The sequence below is a fragment of the Apodemus sylvaticus genome, chromosome 21 (assembly GCF_947179515.1).
Source record: "Apodemus sylvaticus chromosome 21, mApoSyl1.1, whole genome shotgun sequence".
NCBI lineage: Eukaryota > Metazoa > Chordata > Mammalia > Rodentia > Muridae > Apodemus > Apodemus sylvaticus.
The window spans coordinates 18,476,244-18,498,329 of record NC_067492.1 but is presented as its reverse complement, the minus strand read 5'-3'; the positions used below and the strand labels follow the sequence as shown (position 1 = coordinate 18,498,329).

At 44.2% G+C, this 22,086-nt stretch overlaps 1 protein-coding gene across 2 annotated transcripts in view; it reads left to right on the top strand.

Moving 5' to 3' along the window:
* The window catches only part of Pdpr (pyruvate dehydrogenase phosphatase regulatory subunit), a 45,776-nt gene extending 37,222 nt beyond the window's left edge, over positions 1–8,554 (top strand). For both annotated transcript variants that reach the window (XM_052166186.1, XM_052166185.1), the window contains exons 17-18: positions 1,456–1,638; positions 3,281–8,554. In XM_052166186.1, the coding sequence (XP_052022146.1) occupies positions 1,456–1,638; positions 3,281–3,685 (588 nt within the window). In that variant the 3' untranslated portion in view covers positions 3,686–8,554. The remainder of the gene's footprint in view (positions 1–1,455; positions 1,639–3,280) is intronic.
* The last annotated feature ends 13,532 nt before the right edge of the window (positions 8,555–22,086 follow it).

Below are 22,086 nucleotides of genomic sequence, written 5' to 3'. Positions count from 1 at the left end.
TTAAGAAATAGGTGTCATGGGGGGAGGACAGGGGGAGAGAAGGGGGTTTACGGGACTTTCGGGAAGTGGGGGGCTAGAAAAGGGGAAATCATTTGAAATGTCAATAAAAGATATATCGAATAAAAAAAAGAGAAGGAAAAAGAAAAAAAGAAATAGGTGTCACATAATAGGTCAGAGTAGATTTTTCCTGGGGTTTTGGGTCATATCCTTTCCTTTGACCATGCTACCCCCAACCCAGCATGCCCCAGAACCAGGCCTGGCTTTGTAGCCCAGGCTGGACTCCTACTCTTCATTCTTGCATCAACTTGGAACTGCTTTTACCAAGTCTTCCTCTCTCGTATCACTTGTACTCTTGGGTTTTAGTTTATGTAGTGTGTCTGTGTGTCTGGGTAGAGCTATCATGGTACATGAGTGGAGGTCAAAGGATACATTTTTAGAGTTGGTTTTGTCCTCACTTTGTGGGGTCCAGGATCAAACTCAAGTCCTTACATGGGGTTCAAATGCCTCAACCACTGAGCCTGATCTTTTTCATCAATTTAGTTTTTCATTTCTCTCCAGCCACTCACACCTTTTTTTGAAAGGTGGGGCTTAGTTTGGTTCAGTTTGAATATTATCCAGTAGACAGTAAGTTATGGTGGCAGGATTGTAACTAGTTACATTGCATCCATAGTAAAGCAGCAAAGAAATTAATTTATATTTCTAGGTACTTTAAATATTTTGAACATAAAATTTTTATAAGTATGGGTGTTTTGATGCATGTATGTCCTTGCATCACATGGGTGCAGTGGCCATGGAGGTCAGAAAAGGGCTTTGGATCCCCTGGAATTAGAGTTATAGATGGAAATAATTAAAGTATTGTGAGCTGCCATGTTAATGCTGGGAATTGAGCCCAGGATCTCTGCAAAGAATAATAAGTGCTTTTAACCACTGACCCATCTCTCCCATACATGATACATTTTTCTAGGTTATCATTTGATACTTGGTATGAGGTTTTTGCATGTGTATTACCCAGAACTGAACCAAGAGTAACGTGCATGCTGGGCAAGTATGTATTCTGAGCTTTGTAATGCTAGGAAGACTGCCAGTCTACCAACTGAGATGCCTGTCTTCAGCAGCTTTAAGGTTGTTTTAAAAATGTGGTATGTCGGTCTGGAGAGTTGGCTTAGCAGTTAAATGCACTGGTTGCTCTTGTAGAGATCCTGAATTCAATTCCCAGCAACCACATGGTGGCTCACAACCATCTGCAATGGGATCTGATACCCTCTTCTGGTATGTCTGAAGAGAGCAATAGTGTACTCACATGAAATCAATAAATCTTTTTTTTTTTAAATGTGAATATCTGTTTAAAATTAACTGTTAAAAATGATAAAATCCTTTTCCTGAAGCCTCCCTAAGAACCAATGGGATACACCACGTCAGGTAACTAGAAAGCTAACTTTTCTTCTTTTCATATAGTATGCTCTGCATGTCTACAATGAGGTGATGAGTGTTGGACAGAAATATGGAATCCGGAATGCTGGGTATTACGCCCTCAGAAGTCTCCGAATTGAGAAGTTTTTTGCTTTCTGGGGTCAGGATTTAAACACCCTCACCACACCCCTGGAATGTGGAGGAGAGTCTCGAGTGAAGTTAGAGAAGGTATTATATATCCACATCGTCCTATGCCTCTAACCAAGCAGTTGATGTGTTTAAGATAGGAAGAGCTGGAAAGATAGGGAAGTGCCAGCTAGCATCCCATAAGTCACAAGGAACAGTGCATCCTCAGGATGGGAAACTTACTGTGGGATGCGTAGTTCAGATAAAATCCCAATACCCTTGCAACAGCTGTTACACTGGCATACGTTTTTTAGTCAATTGTAGTCACAAATCATACTGTGAATGTGCCACAGTTTTTATCCAAATTAGTCATCTTACAGACAGCTGCCTAATGTTTTCTTAAAATACATTAACTTTTAATTATGTGAATGCATGTATGTCTGCCTGAGGTATATACATTTTTAAAAAAGATGTATGTATGTGAGTACACTGTAGCTGTATTCATACACACCAGAAGAGGGCATCAGACCCCATTACAGATGGTTGTGAGCCACCATGTGGTTGCTGGGAATTGAACTCAGGACCTCTGGAAGAGCAGTCAGTGCTTTTCCAGGCAAATATATACATTTGAATGCAGTTGCCAAAAGAGGCTACTAGGAACATTGGGTCCTCTATAAGAACTCTCATTTCTCCAGCCCCAAGTATTATTATTATGTAGAAAACTGTAGTTCAAGAGATTATTGTACAATCTTCCTACCTCTGAACCTCAACCTGTGTCTTCTTAGAAGCAGCAGTTTGTTTCTGTTTTAAAGTGTTAGAATGTGCAAGTGTACCAGTGTATGATTCCCCTGCCCACCTTCAACCTAGATGGTGTTAAACTTGCACCTTGCTTTACTTATAATGTATTTTATTTAGGCAGTTCCCTGCTGGTACACCTGTAGTCAGTCTGTCTCTGTCTCTGTCTCTGTCTCTCTCTCTCTCTCTCTCTTTCTCTCTCTCTCCCCCTCCCTCCCTCCCTCCCTCCCTTCCTCTCTCCCTCTCTCCCTCTCTCTCTGAGACAAGGTCCTACTATGTAGTCCTAGCCCACCTGGAGCTTTCTGAGTATACCAGGCTATGTGCCGTCATGCCCAGATAGTACTTATTTATTCATTTATTTATTTACTTATTTTGGCCACTGCATATAACTAGACATAAAAAATTACAATTTGTATGCTGTGAAAATGTTAACTTATTTTAAATTACCTATATTTTAATTAGAAAGAATCCTTATTAGGTTGTTTACTTGTATTTATAAGTATATTGATATATTCATATGCAGTGCTTTTTGTTGTCAATACGTGAAGGTTACCTACCTCTAAGTCTGGGATTGCTTCTTTGCTGCCAACTTTGCTAGGGTTCTGGAGCTCAGACTCCAGTGTCTAGGCTTGTTCAGTAAGAGCCTTTACCTGCTGAGCCATCCTGCCATCCTTCTAGCAAGTCTTCTTGATTAACTTCAGTTTTTCTAACATTCTTTGGTTCATGTAGGCTTATGATTGAAATCTCTTCACAGGAGTATGTACTTCCTGCTGTTAAAAAAAGTTTTTTGTTGTCTCTGCTGTGTACACAGCTTTTCACAATGCCTTCCTCAAACACAATTTTCCAAAAGCTAGCAGGAATGTAGTCTAAATCTGTATACTGCATGTCCACGTACATGCCAAGGGCCATTGTGTAGACTGGTACCTCAGGTATCTTTTTTCTTTCCTAGGGCATAGACTTCATCGGCCGGGATGCCCTTCTGCAGCAAAAGCAGAACGGGGTTTATAAGCGCCTTGTTATGTTCATTCTGGATGACCATGACACAGACCTGGACTTGTGGCCTTGGTGGGGAGAACCCATTTACCGGAATGGAAAGTATGCTGGCAAGACCACCAGTAGTGCCTATAGCTATACTCTTGAGCGCCATGTATGCCTGGGTTATGTACACAATTTTTCTGAGGACAGTGGGGAAGAACAGGTGGTAACAACGGATTTCATCAACCGAGGAGAATATGAAATTGACATTGCAGGACATCGGTTTCAGGCCAAGGCCAAGCTCTACCCCGTCACCTCTTTTTTCTCTCACAAGCGTAGAAAGGATGATGAGGAGCTGAGTGACTTTCATGGGAAGTAATGCAAGACGTTCTCCCTTCCTCCCGGTCTCCTCACTGAAGGTACCTTTGTCCTCTCCTAGGTTCAATTTGACCTAAACTTTTTCCTTGAAAACCTTTCTTGTCTTCCCATTTTGTCTCATTCTCTCCTAATAATCCAGGCTCTTCTCATCCCTCCAGCAGGTCACATTCCCACAGTGGCAGGCAGAACCCACTTGTGGAGTTTTATTAGGGCGACAGACTGATTTTTAAATTCATTGTAAGGCAATTTAGGGTAAAAATCCATTTCCCTTTGGCTTAGATTCTTACAGAGTAGCCTGTTAATTCTGGGAGATTATTTTGTGTCTGATGCAGCCCTGGGAATGACTTGTGTCTTAACCAGGCAGATGATTTTGTTCCACTGTGCTGAGGTTGCCACCTGACACCTCTTAACCATCTACCTCACCAATGAGTGGGATTGTGTGGACACTGCTCTGTAGAAGGGAGAAATAGTTACCTGGTACCCTGTGTCCCCCAACTTTGTCCTTAGATGTTTGTGCCAGGACATCCTGCCTGCAATTTTCCTTATTGTCTGCTATCTCATATCATGTTTTTTAGCTGAGTAAACAGGTATGCCAGTAGTTGAAAGGAAAAACAAACCATTCTGCCTTTGGTGTTGCTTTTCCCAGCAGGAGTAATATAAACTCAGATGCTGAGTTCCTACTATTAGAGGAAGAGTGCTGCTTTTCTTTCAGCTAATCATAGGTCAGTGAGCCATCCCTTGATTTCTTCAGATGAATTCTAGTCTCATCTGTGCCTTGTATAGCCTGCCTACAACCTCAACATCCATCGTTAGCCTTTTAGAAGAAGAGGGGATTAGGTGGGTTGTCTTGGGTGATTAGTAAACCATGCTTTCATACTGCGTTCCAGAGACCTACCAGAGCCCCAGCTTTACCTCCCTAGCATGAACAAAGCCACACAGATGACCACAGAGAACTTTAAGTATAGTGCAGGCCAGAGACTGCTTTCCATCGTTTCTTTCCAGGCTTCCCACCCTAACCCCCCCACCCCCCAACACCTCCAGCCATCTTGATAGAATCTTTGGAGTGGAAAGTGGAGAGCCCACCAAATGAACCACACATTTCAGTGGTTCTGCTGTTTTCTTTTTGTGAGATGGTTTCACACTGGAGCTCAGGCTAGCCTCAAATTTGCAGTTATTCTCTTGCTTTAGTCTCTTGAGCACTAGGATTTCAGGTGTGGTGTCAGTGTTTTCTGAAGCTGAAACTTGGATGCCATGGGCTGTTCTATATAACATCAACACTGTTTTTTGTTGCTCTCATATACAAATTGCCCCAGTCTTTAATTCTTTTAAAGATTTAAAGAGATCCTTTATTTCTCTCAGCACTCGGGATGCAGAGGCAGGTGGATCTCTGTGAGTTCAAGGCCAGCCTGGTCTACAGAGTGAATTCCAGAGAGCCAGGGCTACAGAGAGAAACGCTGTTTTGAAAATCCAGAAAGCAGAGAGAGGGGAGTAGGGAGAGAGAGCTAGCTCACACATGTGACAGCCTTTAATTCAACTGTAGTTCTCAGTAACCTGGAAGCATTGGTTCTGCTAAACTGATATTAATAGAAATTCTTTAACTTATTTAGAGCAGCTCAAAATTCTTGTCTACTTTGACATTTCTGTAGAACTTTATCCACTCAGACTTGCTTTTTTTTTTACACATCTCTAGCTATTTTCTCCATCTAGGCCACTCCTCTTTGGCTTCTGAAATTTTAATTTCATTTGAATTGATTAAAGGGACACACAATTAGAATTTATGTCCTTTTAATCAATTCAAATGAAATTAATTTGAGGGGAATTAGTATTTTGGGAAAAATACCTATTTTTTCTTTTTGGCAAAAGACAGACAGGAGAAATACTCCACTAGAGCGGTGAGCATGGTAGCAGTAGCAGTAACTGCTGAGGAACAGGCTCTTAGCTGACCGTGGAGGTGGGAGTAGCCATGCCCAGCTCCAGGTATGTGTGCTCCCAGGCATGGCTGCCGGTTGTGACATTCTACAGTCTGTGTAAATGAAAGCTCATTTGGAATTAAATACAAAATACATTTTTGACCTATACACCAATAGTAAAAAATGTAACAAGCGGCAGGTTTGCTCTTTAAGATGGAAGTGTTACCCACTTAAGTTTCAAATCAGAAAAACATCCAAAACTTCTAACTTTGGGTATACCACCCAAATATTATTCAGAAACAAATGAAAAGAGTATTTTCAGCATCGTTTTTGATTCTTTTCTGCACTTACTAATCTCTAGTTAATTATTAAGTTGGAAGGAAACAGTAGCTTTCTAGTACATTTTCAGCTATAAGTTTGGCTGTTGCTGATATCAGCAGAGCTTACAGACCATACTTGCTTCAGTTTTTTTTCTATGCTTGATGTCGTAAGTACCTTAGATCATCAAGGGAGCTGTTTACCTAGAATATCTGATCACCAGTGTTGGTAGAATGTACTGGGTTTCTCAGGAGTAGATGCAACTTGTTAGCAGAAATGGAAGGTCTAGGAGCAGTGGTTCTCAACTTGTAGGTTGTAACCCCTTTGGGGTCAAATGACCTGACTCTTTCACAAGTCTCTTAAACCATTGGAAAGCATAGATACTTACATTATGATTCACTGTAGTAGCAAGATTAGTTATGGAGTAGTAATGAAAATAATCTTGTGGTTGGGGGTCACTGCAAATGTGAGGAACTATATTAAAGGGTTGAGGAAGGTTGAGAACCACTGCTCTAGAGGCATGACTAAAAATCTAGGAGGACTAAGGAGGAACAATCACTGTACATCCTCAGTTGTGTGACACTTCCAGTTTGTGGACAGTGAGGCTACCTTGGCTTGCCTTGTATGACAATACACACTGGGGAGACAGTCAGCTTCAAGGGATTATAAACACTCCATTTTATCTGATAGGGTCTCTCGGATAATCTGTTACTACATCTCCTTCCTAGAGGCAAGGGGGTTCAGTGTTCTCTTCTTTGATTATAGAAGCAACAAACAAGGTAACAAAGTATATAGAAAACCTAGAGTTGGAAGTTATTTTGTGATACTTCTTGAAATATTATGAAGGCTTGCTTTTCTCTTGGCTGTTCACATGTCATATGTAAAGCCTACTTCTCAACACTGCCCAGTCATTTGAAATGTGCTCAAGCTTGTAACAGAGTTCCCTTCCATGACATAGGTACTGAACTTGCAAAAAGGGACAAGGAAGAATGGCTTGAACAGTCTTAATTGTGAGAATATCTCACTGCATTTCTAGTTCTTCTGTGGGTTCTTGTAGATCTTATTAGTCCTGGACACAGGATCATTTAGCACAGTTCTAAACCCTAGCTTCAGTCTGGTCTCCAAGAGCCTATTTATACAGCAGTGGACTATAGCCACTGAAGCTTGGCACATGTTGGAAAGTACGTTAGCTCTGGCCTCTCTCCTCTAATGTAACTAAACATGAAAAATAAATTTGTAGATTTCAGTATTAACTACTCTATTTTTGGATGTGAGTAACAGCTTTGATTTTCAGGTTAACTGTCCTCTACATTATGAACACATTTGCTAGCATGGGAAAAGTTCATCAGCCTTGGAGAGAATTGTCTGTTTTACAGTATTGGTACTAGCCCTGAAGACTGACTTGGGTGAAAAATTCCATCATCCTGTTTGCAGGGTGAACTACAAATTTAATCTTTGCGTCTCTTGGCTAACTTATTGGCCAAGGTAACAGATTTATAATATTTAGGACAGTGAATTCACTTCTCATTTTCTCATTTTCTGTCACTTTCTCATTTTCTGCATCCCAACACCCTCACCTCACAAATGTTGATAAGCAGCATAGTATCGATACAAGTATACTTTTCTCATGCTGGAGAATGTTCATCTTCTCCTTGGATCTGTAGGCCCACAGATTTAGAAGTAGAAGCAGGTGAGGAGTGATGTCTGAGCTCTGCTATCGCTGAGCTGGGGGTGGTTTGGCAGCACCTCCTGGCTTCTGCCACTTTCTTTTAGTCTTCAAGGTGCTGATCTGTAAGCCCCATTTTCATGTCAATATGGGGCTTTCTCTCGCAGTCCCTCAGCAGTACCAGCACCAGATACTGTTCACAGGATCGAGTGTTCCCACCTTTGCCGTCTCAGTCTGTTACAGTTCAGCATTTCCCTGTATAAGACTGCTTGACCTCTAAGCAGTTGTCCATATCTGGATAATTATACACAATTTCTTCATATTTTGAGTAACCTGTTTTTAACCTTGGCAAACATCTACCTCCTTGTCTTTTTGTCTGTGAACGACAGATTATAAGAGGAGGGGGAATTATTTTTATCATGTTTCAAAAGGTCTATGCCAAGATTTCCTTTGCACACCAAGAACTGAAGCTTGGAGCACTTCTCAGGCCAGTTCTAGTGCCTTACACTCCAGGATGTCCAGCATCGGACTGAGGTAGGACGAAAGCAGAACGTTCAGTCTGTAGGTTCCCATCCCCCACATCAGCTCCCCTTGCTCAGAATAACCTAGGTGTGGGGTAAAAAGTTCTGCAGCTCATTTCACTGAAATCTTATCTAGCTCATACTTAACTCTCTGGTCAATGCTTAAGATACATATAAGACTCCAGTGTAACTGCTATAAAGGTCTTTAAATTTGCATTTAGCATGTGGTTCTGCTCAGCTCCCTTCTGTTCCTGTGTAGTATCAGCATGTGATCCTGAGGACATTCTAGATATCGGAGTAAATAAAAACTTTTCTTAAGGGCAACTCAGCCGACTTTGGACACATGGGGTAATTGTCTATTTTATGACCAGAATTATTTCTAGATGGCTGGATTTCAATTGAGATTTTCTTTTCATGTATTAGGTGTATAAATGAATAAAAAGATGTTTTCATAATTATTGTAATGTTCACTTGTGAAATTCACTTTAATTTGGTTATATGTTATTTGCCTTCTCAAAGGATAAAATAAAGGCATTTATATCTCTGATGCTAAGGAGTTAAGAAACCAAGGTAAGGAAGAGACAGGCTAATGTGCAGTGTGGATATGGGAAAGAATACCTTCTGTTAAGAATGAACATGGCCAGCCTGGCGATGGTGGTGCACGCCTGTAATCCCAGCACTCGGGAGGCAGAGGCAGGCGGATTTCTGAGTTTGAGGCCAGCCTGGTCTACAGAGTGAGTTCCAGGACAGCCAGGGCTATACAGAGAGACAAGATTTATTATTATATGTAAGTACACTGTAGCTGTCTTCAGACACAACCAGAAGAGGGCATCAGGCCGGGCAGTGGTGGCTCACACCTTTAATCCCAGCAGGGAGGCAGAGGCAGATGGATTTCTGAGTTCGAGGCCAGCCTGATCTACAGAGTGAGTTCCAGGACAGCCAGGGCTGCACAACCCTGTCTCAAAAAACAAAACAAAAAAAGCTGAGCAAATATGTTTGAATACAGTAAAGTATAACCGGCAGGACGGCACATGCCTTTAATCCCAGCATTCAGGAGGCAGAGGCAGGTGGATTTCTGTAGTCAGGATAGCAAGGGCTACATTACATATGTACAGAGACACCCACCCCACCCTGGCCACAAAACATTAACAAAAAATACCAAAGCAAAACAAAGCCAAGTATACATACCAAGGCGTATACTTAATTTGATATTGTAAATATATCATATTGAGCTCTTGAAGGTATATTTTATGTCCCTAATAAATATTGAACAGTTTAAAAAGAAATCTCTTCAAGCAACTTCTCAAAATTTCAATGCAACAGACTTGAAAGGTCTTCCAGTTTGCCCCTAGCACATGCTATGAGCCCCTGGAATCACTCCAGCTAAACCAGCATGCATTCTAACCCTCAACCCAAACCATGCCTTGGGGGGAAAACCAACATTGTTAAGAAACCTTATCTCTGCCTTCCTAGCCACTGTCACGACTTTTATCTTAAAGGGACAGCCTTTCTTTTATCCAGGAATCTGAAATCTCAGTTTGGGTTAAAGTAAGTTCTCAACACACTGTTGGTCCACCAAAATGTAGTAAAAATTGGGGGTTCTACCCCATATTTGACAACTTAGTTCCAAAATAAAAGACAAAACTAATATAAGTTTATATATATATATATGCACTTATATACTAATATACCATGCACTTATATACTATATATACTAATATACCATACACTTATATACTAATATATAGTATATACATACACACTAATATATAAGCTACAGTACTAGAGCTGTGCAGATATCAGCCCTCTAAGTTATTTTGTCAACTTCCCTGTCAGTAACACTGAGATAGAACTTGTTCACTTTGCCTGGGCTGCTCCTACTCCAATTGACTATGTTCTCACAATCCACCTACCTCATGGCATCATTTCCTCTCTTCTCTCAGTCTCCCCTCAGATCCCAAACCCTGGGAACCAAAGTTCTACCTATCTCTTCTGCCCAGCTATATGCTGTAGGCAACTTTATTCAACAGCTTTAAATTAAGGATCAAGGTTATATAGCATCATTTGGTGTGTATTTCCATATCCTTGAGGCAATCAGATCTTGGGGGCTAGAATTTAGCATTACAATACATAGCAACAGACCTAACCTCAACAATAGACTAGCTGGATATAACCTCCTTGATTGTGTTTGTTCCCTGATACCATAGCTTACCTGGATTGTGCCTATGAACCAGTGATCACCCCTTAGTAGTCACAGAGTTTGCTACTTACATAGAGGGACTTATATGTGCTTGTTTTAACCTCATCAACTGGGAATGAAGGTACAGTTCAGTGGTAGAGGACTTGCCTACCATTCCCAAGGCTCTTGAGTTTCATACCTGGCACTACAAAAAGAACTACACAAAGTAAGCATTAAGTGTCAACACCCTGAGCTGGTGAGATGACTCAGTGGAGTCATCCGACTGACTGCTCTTCCGAAGGTCCTAAGTTCAAATCCCAGCAACCACATGGTGGCTCATAACCATCCATAATGAGATCTGACGCCCTCTTCTGGAGTGTCTGAAGACAGCTACAGTGTACTTACATATAATAAATAAATAAATCTTTAAAAAAAAAAAGTGTCAACACCCCTACTGCCCCCAACCCCAGCAGATCTGCCCTATGAAGGTAACCAATCTGGGCAGTTTCTGCTTTATTAAAAGGGGGTATTTGCATACTTTCTTAAAGCATCACACATGTACGCCTTGTTTTCTTAATAGTCACCTCAAAGTCCCTATCAAAGCACTGACACCTCTCACGAAAAGCACCCAATTTGCTGGTTTTAGAGGATATCTGTCATATACCACTAAGACCACAGCCCACTCCTTCCAACTTGAGCAGAGCTTCCTGGTTTCATCTCTATAGTTCCTGGGTTACAGCTCTTTGCTGGAGCCTGTATTCTACCCTGAGCCTTCCCATCTTTCCCCGGGGTGATTTTAGTGCCACCAAAATGCACTGGCATTTTGCAAGGCCTGACCCAAGAATCCTGTATCCTGAGCTTCAGATGTGTTTACCAAGTGCAGAATGGCCACACCTACTTGACCCACAGGGAACACCCAGCACATCTATATGCAAGCACCTCCTCACCCTCCACACAACACTGTCTGTCCCCAAGGGCTCCCAGTACTAGAATCCAGAGTGTCACCTGGTTTCTCCCTTTTTCATCTCTCTTCTCCAGTCATTTCTCAGGATCTTCCCCGTCTAGTCTACATCCTAAATCTCACACACACCCATCTACTTCTCTCCGAATCCCCTGCCACCATATGTGGATGCTTCTGGGCTTGTAGCTTCTACTTTCAGTGCACACCTTTCTCCCACAGATCACAGTCCATTGTAGGCATAAGTGAACAGTCTTCCACAACAGAAATCTTATTTCACCACCCTTCTCACAACCTTGCAGTGACACGGGCTGATGCTTGCAGGAAGAAGTCAAAGCTCCTTACTACACAGTGCCAGCACTTCTCACAAGCTGGCTCTCTCGGGCCTCACTGTTCTTGCCTCTCAGACTCTCACCAAGCTGGAGCAGACTACTGGTAACTCCTCAAACAAGTCAGGCTTAACTTTCTCCTCCATGTCTAGGACCTGTGTGCACTGTCCCTCTAACTGGCAAAGCTCTCTCCTCAGAACACAGCCTACCCACAACACTGATGTTACAGATGTTGGTTAAGGAACTCTTTCCCTTGACACAGACCAGCACAGAACATCCCAACCACCTATCTGTAAGCTAGTAAAGTTGTGGGTAAGCAACATAACTATCTGGATGGGAATCCAGACTCCAGGGACAGATGTGAAAGTCAGATTTTCCCATCTGTTACACGGTCTAGGAATATCTACCTCATATGTCTGTGGAAAGACCATTATCAGGCAATGCAGGAAAAAATATGCAAGTAGTGCCACAGAAGCACTCATGAACTATGAAATAGTACTTACTCACCCCTCCCCCATTAAATACAACTGTGAGAGCAAATGAGACTTTTGTGTTAGGTAACTAAGGAAGACTACAACTGTATCTTGGTAACTGTGTCTCCTGATGGTCAGACAGCCCCTTGGAATTGCAGGTTGGTTTTTCCCACTACTAGGTACCAAAGCCTAATGAAATGACAGCTCAGCAGACAGTAATAGGAAAATGTGGTAAAATGTAAGATATAGTCAAATCTACTCTCCTGACTGACACTGAAGGATTCATGTAGACAGCAGAGAATTCAAGGCAAGAGAGCAGAAGAGTACAAATTGCAAACATGGCTCATTTTATTGTTACAGCTCCTTTAATAACAGAGCTACACATTTCTATTTTAACAAGGAAGCCTTACCCAACAAGGAAGGCCAGCATATCCAAGGTTACATAAAGTCCAATAATGTAATTTTTCTTTAAAAATATCTGAGGAATGGGAACGTCATTTAGCCTAACTATTGTCTAAAAACTAAGAACCCCCATAGACAGTCATGTGTTCCTTCTACTCTGTAGCATTCCAAATTCAGTTCCTGAGAAATATCAACATGACAAGTTCACACATCTGGGTTACAATTCATTATAGTCTCATATAACTAATCCAAACTCAACATATGCTACATAAAAACTACACGTTGCCCACATATGCTAAACATGGATGTTAGGGTTAAAAAAAAAGAAAGAAAGAAAGTGAAAGTTCAAATAGTGGAGTCAGTGCAGGGCGGTGGTGGCACACACCTTTAATCCCAGCACTTGGGAGGCAGAGTCAGGCATCCCTCTGTGAGTTTGAGGCCAGCCTGATCTACAGATCAAGTTCTCAAACAGCCAGAACTACATAGAGAAATCCTGTCCTAAAAAACCAAAGCCAGAACAGTGAAGCCAGGGCCAAGACGTCTTGCCACAGTGGTTAAGAGCACAAACTACTCTTCCTTGGTTCAATTCCTGCCACCCTTTTTGGAAGCTCATAGTTCCTGGGGATTCTACACCCTCTGAAGACACCAGACACACAAGTCATACCACATATACCCATTTATATGTATTTCCATCCATCCATGCAAACATGCATCCACATTAAATGCATAAATCTTAAACTGGACACCAAGAATACTAAGGACAAGAAGCAAAGACACCTGTAGCTGGGTGACATAGCAAAGGGAACCTGATAAGATGAAGAACAGGATAAGGATAAAGGAAGTAACTGGTGGTGATGCCTTTAATCCCAGGCTTGGTAGGCAGAGGCAGGCACATGTCTAAATTTGAGGCCAACCTGGTCTATATAGGGCTATGTAGACACACCCCGTGTTCAACCAACCAACCAACCAACCAACCAACCAACCAACCAACCAACAAAGGAAAAGAAACAGCAGTAGCCAGGCCAGTGCCAGTGATATATGGAAAGACACATTACTCCCTTCGAAAACACATGCTAGGCACTACTGTTTATTATATAGTCTTTCTTTTAATATAGTGCTTTTTTAAAAAAGATTTTATTTTATAGATATGACAAGTACACTGTCACTATCTTCAGACAAACACGAAGAGGGCATCAGATCTCATTACAGATGATTGTGAGCCCCTATGTGGTTGCTGGGAATTGAACTCAGGACCTCTGGAAGAGCAGTCAGTGCTCTTAACCGCTGAGCCACCTCTCCAGCCCTAATACAATGGTTCTAATGCAGCTATTAGAGCCTGTCCTCATATCAGGAAAGAGATACCAGACCATCCCATAAAGGGATATCTGAAAATGCTACTACTGCTTGTTGGTAGCTGTGAGAACAGAGAGTTCCATATTAATTACCAAACTTGGGCCAGAAGTAGCAACACCAGTCAGTATAATAGCTAACAGAGTCCAGATCAACCACTAACAATGCCAGAGTTTAATACATAATCAAGAATTAATAGGGCTGGACACACAGCTCAGAGGTCCTGAGTTCAATTCTCAGCAACCACATGGTGGCTCATAGCCATCTATAATGAGATCTGGTGCCCTTTTCTGGCATATAGACATACAAGAAGGCCAAGGGCAGTATACATAATAAATCTTTAAAAAAAAAAGTTAATAAGACAGTTCAAGGTGGTAGAAAGAAACACCAGCAAGTTATGGCCAACTAGTACACAGTTAATGAACAGTCAATAACCAACAAAGCCAGAGTCAGCAATGACTAGAGAGGGGCTGGAAACACCATGGTGTAGTGTATGAAGAACGCATGTTCATCTCTCTGGTTGGGTGAGGGGGACATATAGCAGCATGTGGGCCCTTCACTGGCTTGACCTATAGTCCAGAGAATGGAACCAATCTGGAGAGATCCTAGCTGTTGTCCAGTTTCTAGCACCGCCCTACAAAAACACTGGACAGGGAAAATGCAGCCCGCCCTGGAGTTACTTCCATTTTCCTTTCTCACTTTTCCTCAGTCGCTCGCTTTTCTGTAATAACTGACGTCTGCTTTGGCTTGTTCCCACTAGAGTCCGTGTCTTCTAAATTTTCACTGGCATGAGACAACAAATTCCAGAGCCCAGATTGGTCTTTGAAGACCACGAATGTCCTGGCATCTTGGTTCACGTACAACTAAGTGGTCCATGAAAGGTCCAGTGACTCTAGAAAACTCCTCCGTTCCCACTCTTCGCAGCCCTTTCAAAGAAAACCAGATAAGAAAAGACAACTGTGGCAAAGAACTGTAAGCCTCATCCTTTAGCAGGAAGACACAGCAGAAGAAACAGCAACAGATGAATTTGGGGAGGAAATAAACCATGTCAAGTCCAGCTTGACAGACTCGCTGATTTAGTGTTCATCACGGCCTACAACAGTGAAGAGGTGAGAGCAGAAGGGATTAAACTAAGCAGCAAGAAGCCACGGGAGGCACTGCAGTCGACTCCAGCAGGCAAAGCCAAGGAAACCTCGACAGCGACGAGGTAATAATGCCAGCGAGAAAGACACACGGAAGATGCAGAAGATAATAAGCAGTAAACTGTGGGGAGCTGCCCGCTGCTCCTGCAAACTCCATTACAAGATGGCGCTCACATCCGGCTTGTGCTGAGCGGCAAACAAGTCAGTGCGCATGCCTGAAGTGATTTTCCATCCTTCGGTCTCTGCCTACCTCGTGGCGTAATATGGGCCGATGAGCTGCAACCAGTTAGGAAGTGCCACGTCCTAGGTGGGCCTACCAGCCTATATAAGGGATGGGTTTTCAGACAGTTGGAGTCTCCGCTCTGTAAGCTTATGCTCTCCCTCTTAAGATGCATTAAAGCTTTCTACAGAAGGATCCTGAGTGTGCTGCATCGTTTTTGCTGGCGAGAAGGTAGCGCGGGACAACTGGTGCTGAAACCCAGGAACACGACCAGACCATCGTCAGCACCATCGGAGACCCCTTAAATTCAAGGAGGATTCACAACTGCAGGCAAGGGCATTCAGAGAGGTATGTCTTTTCCGGACTTTGGCTTGAGCCTTTCTCCGCCTTGGGAAGGTAGCATTGAGGCCTTGGTTATTGATCTAGGAGCACTTATACTTTTTGTTGTGATAACATTTTGTGTCCATCAAGGTTGGTGTTAAGTGCAGTAAGACCGACATAGATAAGCAGCAGCACCTGGGTCTGCGTCTCAGTCTCCTGTAGATAAAGGAGCCGCGTGCCGTTTTTACTTTCGCTTTCCTCGAGCTGGTAAGGTGGACGTGGATAAGCCGTGGGCGCCCCCTTTTTTTTTGTCATCATGGGCTCCTCTCAGTCGGATGTTACCGCTATGGAAGCCGTGTTGAAACAGCGAGATATAAAGATTGCCAACCGAACACTCAGAAACTTTGTAAAGGAGGTGGATCGGGTGGCTCCTTGGTATGCCTGCTCCGGCTCACTAACTTTGGCCTCTTGGAACAAGCTGGGTAGGGACCTCGTTAGACGAATGGAGGACGGGGACTTGAGGCAAGGGACAACGGCCATTTGGAAACTTGTCAAAAACTGTCTAGAGGATAAAACCTGCCAGACTGTTGTGGCGGAAGGCCGAAATGTTCTTGAGGAAGTCCAGGACAGCATGTCAGAACCTGAACGCAGTGAGAGGTTAGGCGCACGAAAAAAGAAACGGGCCCAGAATAAGGAAAACGGCCCTCCCGGAAAGTCTGCTGACAAGGGAGCGTATTCTAAAGAACCTAGAGACTCTTTACTTGTTGAAAAGTCGGACAAGGGGACTAACTTATACCCCGTCCGAGAACTGAAGGCTCTGCAATTAAGTAGTTCAGACAGCCCCGGGAGCTCAGAGGATGAGAGCCTCGACCCGGAGGAGGAGGCTGAGCTAGATGAGGAAGCGGCAAAATATGAAGAGGAGAGATATCATCCAGATGATCATTTACAGAGCAATAAGAGACACCAAAAACATTCACATTATGTGATGTCCGCTTCACAGGTAGTCCCTTCGGCACCCCCTCCATATGAGGTCCGCCAAGGATCCTTCCTCCCTCCTACCTGATAAGGTGAGAAGGAAGCTATGCTTGGCCTTCCCTGTTTTTGAAGGCCTAGAGGACGGGCGGGTATACGCGCCTGTGGAATATAATCAGATAAAAGAACTAGCAGAATCAGTCAGAAAGTATGGCGTTTCCGCCAACTTTACATTAGCACAATTGGATAGGTTGGCAAGAGATTCTATGACACCTGCTGATTGGCAGACAGTGGCCAAAGCCACGCTTAGCAGCATGGGCCAATACATGGAATGGAAAGCCCTCTGGCATGAAGCGGCTCAAGAGCAAGCTAGGGCCAATGCTGTATCTTTGACACCAGAACAACAAGAGTGGACTTTTGACATGCTGACAGGGCAGGGGCGCTATGCGACCAACCAGACTAATTTCCCCTGGGGGACATATCAGCAAGTCTCAGGTACTGCCATCAGGGCCTGGAAGGCACTCTCTAGGAGGGGAAAAGGGAGCAACCAACTAACAAAGATTATACAGGGGACTCAGGAGCCTTTCTCTGACTTCGTGGCCAGGATGACAGAAGCGGCAGGACACATTTTTGGGGACTCTGAGACAGCCATGCCTCTTATTGAGCAGCTTATTTTCGAGCAAGCCACTCAGGAGTGCCGCGCGGCTATTGCCCTGAGGAAGAACAAAGGGCTACAGAATTGGCTTAGAATCTGCAGAGAATTAGGAGGCCCCCTTACCAATGCAGGGCTACCAGCTGCCATTTTGCAATCCCAGAGGCACCCCCCCAAGGGGCCCAACAAAAGGGTTTGCTTTAACTGCGGGAAGCCCGGACACATGAAAAGAGATTGCCGAAGTCAAAAGGCTCCTCCCCCTGCTCTCTGTGCCTGCTGCGGCAAGGGCTATCATAAAGCAGACTTGTGTCGCTTGGTCAGGGATATGAGAGGCAATATCCTCCCTCCCAGGGAGACCTCAAAAGATGAGGATCCAAAAAACGGGGCAGCGGGCCTATGGTCCCAGGGCCCACAAAGATATGGGAACCGGTTTATCTTGCGCCATCCCCGAGGGGGAGAGAGCCCCCTCGGGGATGGCGCAAGAATGGACTTGCGTGCCTCCTCCAACTTCTTATTGATGCCTCAAATGGGAGTACAGCCCATACCTGTTCAATTGCCTACACCGTTGCCTCAAGGGACTGTAGGACTCCTTCTGGGTCGAGGGTCACTTACTCTACAAGGACTGATTGTTCACCCTGGCATAATTGATAATCAACATACCCCAGAGATTCAGGTCTTGTGCTCTAGTCCCAAAGGTATATTTTCCATAAGTAAAGGGAATAGGGTAGCTCAACTGCTGCTCCTTCCAAGTGCCCGCCAAGAACCCAGGAATAAGCAGATGGGATCTTCAGGTTGGGACTCAGCCTATTTGGTTGTCAGCTTACAAAATAGACCGAAGCTGCTCCTACAAGTTAATGGCAAAAGTTTTGAAGGCATTCTAGACACTGGGGCGGATAAGAGCATCATCTCTTCCCATTGGTGGCCAAGGTCTTGGCCAATTACCGAAGCCTCACATTCATTACAGGGGCTGGGCTACAGTGCCCATCCAACAATCAGCTCTTCCACCCTCACTTGGAAGACGGCGGAAGGGCAAGAAGGGAGATTCACTCCCTATGTTCTTCCGCTACCAGTCAACTTATGGGGACGGGATGTTATGCATGACCTCGGACTCACTTTGTCCAATGAATACTCGCCACAAGCAGTCCAAATTATGAAGAAGATGGGGTATGAAAGAGGAAAAGGGTTGGGGTGGTGTGAACAAGGACGTACAGAGCCCTTAGCGTCCAACCCAAACCAAGGTAGACAGGGCCTGGGTTTTTCCTAGGTGCCACTGGGTACGGCCCATACCATGGAAAATGGAGGCTCTGGTGTGGGTTCCTCAGTGGCCTTTGACCTCCGAGAAATTGGCTGCAGTGACTGATCTGGTCACCGAGCAGCTGGCTTTGGGACACATAGAGCCATCAACCTCCCCCTGGAATACCCCAATTTTTGTAATAAAAAAATAAATCTGAAAAATGGAGGTTATTATATGATTTAAGAGCCATTAATGAGCAGATGCACCCCCTTGGGGCGGTGCAACGGGGGCTTCCGGTCCTCTCTGCACTGCCTAGGGATTAGAACCTAATCATAATAGATATAAAGGATTGCTTCTTTTCTATCCCTCTACATGCCTCTGATAGCGCTTTGCGTTCACTGTCCCTTCAATTAACCATGTGGAGCCAGATAAAAGATTTCAATGGAGAGTGCTACCCCAGGGGATGGCCAACAGTCCCACTATATGCCAGCTGTATGTGCAAGAAGCTTTAAAGTCTGTTAGAGAGAAGTTCCCTGCGATAATCATAATTCACTACACGGATGATGTGCTCATGTGCCATAGAGAACAAGAGACCCTCAAAAAAGGTTATCCGCTGTTGGTAAAAGCTCTGCAGCTTTGGGGCCTTCAAATTGCTACCGAAAAGGTCCAGTTCTCCGATACGGGCCAGTTTCTGGGTACTGTTATTCTCCCCGACCGGATTCGCCCGCAAAAGGTAAAAATTTATAGAAAGGACTTATGTACCCTAAATGACTTCCAAAAACTGCTAGGAGATATTAATTGGCTTCGCCCATTTCTCAGAATTCCCACAGCAGACTTAAAACCTCTTTTTGACATTCTAGAAGGGGACGCCCATATCGCTACCCCTCGGTCCTTGACGCCTGCTGCGGAAGCAGCACTCCTCCTAGTGGAAGAAGCTATAGAGAAAGCACAGTTGCATCACATTAACAGCTCCCAGCCTTTTTTTCTTTGTGTATTCAAAACAAGAAAACTGCCCACTGCGGTTCTATGGCAGGATGGGCCCCTGTTATGGGTCCACCTGAATGCCTCCCCCCAGAGGATCATTGACTGGTACCCCACGGCTATAGCTCAACTCGCCCTTAAAGGCTTGAAGCTGGCTGTAGAACATTTTGGCAGGCACCCTACATCTGTCATGGTCCCCTACAATTCCTCTCAGGTGCAAACATTGGCAGCCACCTCAAATGATTGGGCCATACTGGTTACTACCTTCTCGGGGAGGATTGACAATCACTATCCAAAGCATCCTCTGCTGCAGTTTGTGGCTCTTCACCCTGTGATCTTCCCCCGAGTTACGTCTCCCACTCCGCTGAGAGAGGGATTAATGGTATACACAGATGGCTCCAAGAGTGGAAAAGGAGCGTATGTCGTGGGCTCTAGGGTGTTCTCACGACAATATGCAGAAACCTCTCCTCAAATGGTGGAATGCCTAGTAGTATTGGAAGTCCTTCAAAAGTTCTTAGGTCCTCTTAATATCATCTCTGATTCATCCTATGTGGTTAATGCAGTCGCTATGCTTGAGACGGCTGGTATTATAAAACCCACCAACAGAGTGGCAGCCCTCTTTCAAAAGATACAGGATTGCTTATTAAAGAGGAACACACCCTTTTATATTACACACATCAGGGCTCATTCGGGGCTTCCTGGACCAATGGCCCTTGGTAACGATCTAGCTGATAAGGCCACCAGGTTAGCTGTCATGGCCCTTGACTCCCCTCTAAAAGCTGCAAAGGAGTTTCATGATAATTTTCATATCACCTCAGAAACGTTGCGCAGGCCCTTCTCACTAACTAGAAAGGAAGCCCGGGACACTGTCACTCAATGTCAGAACTGCTGCCAGTTCCTCCCCGCTCATCATACGGGTGTGAACCCCAGAGGAATCTCTCCTCTGCAAGTGTGGCAGATGGATGTCACACATATTCCTTCATTTGGAAAGCTACAATATGTTCATGTGTCCATAGACACATGCTCTGCTGTCCTCCATGCTTCGCCACTCACGGGAGAAAAAAACCTCCCAAGTCATTCAACATTGCCTCGAGGCATGGAGCGCCTGGGGGAAACCTAAATGTTTGAAAACTGATAATAGGCCTGCTTACACCTCTCAAAAGTTTAAACAATTCTGCTCACAAATGCAGGTTATCCATATCACAGGTCTGCCTTATAACCCTCAAGGACAAGGAATCATCGAGCGAGCCCACCGCACGCTCAAATCCTATTTAATAAAACAAAAAGGGGGAATAGCGAAGGACTTACCCCCTATACCAAGGGTTGCTATAGCGGTAGCACTCTTTACTATGAATTTTTAAAATTTGGACGAGCATGACCAGACTGCAGCAGATCGACATTGTTCGGAACCACAACGGCCTAAGGAGCTTGTAAAATGGAAGGATGTGTTAACCAATGAATGGAAAGGCCCGGATCCTATTCTAATAAGATCCAGGGGAGCTGTTTGTGTTTTTCCACAGAATGAAGAGAATCCTTTTTGGGTCCCCGAAAGGCTTACTCGAATCATATTGGACCAAGGAAAAAATACAACCCGGCCAGTCGATAAAGATGAACAAGCCCCTTCTGCTGATGATCCTGACGATCGGAGTTGGGTTTGCTCAAGGAGAACCACGCTGGGGGATCATGTCAACATTCCCGCTACCCATGCCGGTGATGTATAATGCCCAAGTTTATCCCAGGTTTTTTGCAACCAACAAAAATCTGGGTCTCACCTATCTGCCCAAGGATGAATAGATTGAGGAATTTAAGAAAATAGAACTATATCCCTTAAAGGAAGTCTATGTTTTCTAATGGAAGGAAATAATTTTAGCAGCCCTTGTATTATACTAGGAAATCTCTCCTTAGCATGGCTGAAAGAAGCCACTGTCCGTGGTACAGCCTTTAACATTGTTGCAAATGCCACAGTGATCTATGGGTGGTGGCCACAGTCTCCCACTACGAACAAGACCTCTGCCCCACCGATTCAACCAAAATTGGCTCCGTTTTGTACTGGCAGGCAGGATGAAAAATTGGCCTTGCCATGGACTGGATGGCAATCTAGAGATGCCACATGGGCCGTTGAAAGCCTGTTTTCCTTTTCTCCCAACATACGAAGGGGACCGAATTTTACTGTCATGGATCCCAACCAAGCTAATGCAAATCCTTTTGATCAATGGTTGCTCTGGGGAGTTAATGGAAGCTGTACGGACCTCTCACCCCTGGCTATGTTAAAAGGAGGCGGGGGAGAGTTGGGGCAGTTAGAATTTGATTGGAAAGGAACGTTGGGCAACCAGCTTTCATCAGGCCAGGGTTCAGGATCAGGTCACTGGACCACCACCGATATTAAATATAAGACCTTTGCCCATGAGGATTATGTTGCCACCCCTGTCTGTGTCTGGCCGCCATTCATATGGATTGTTAGCAACAAAAGCCGTGTAGATACTGAATTGAGCTGTGGAGAAGGGGATTGTTATTACACCCTATGCTGGGATGCTGAGAAGTTCCCCATTGCAGTGGTGACCCAAATGCCATGCTTTGTGCCCGTTCCGGTGGAAGCCCCTAATAGCATGTCATTGTTTAGACAAAAAAGAGATTTTGGGATCTCGGCCATTGCTGTGGCTATAATTGCCACCACTGCAGTTGCAGCATTGGTCACGGCCTCTGCCCTCGCTCTGTCCAGTTCAGTGCAAGCTGCACAAAGCATCAATGATCTGTCCGCCACAGTATCCCTGGCG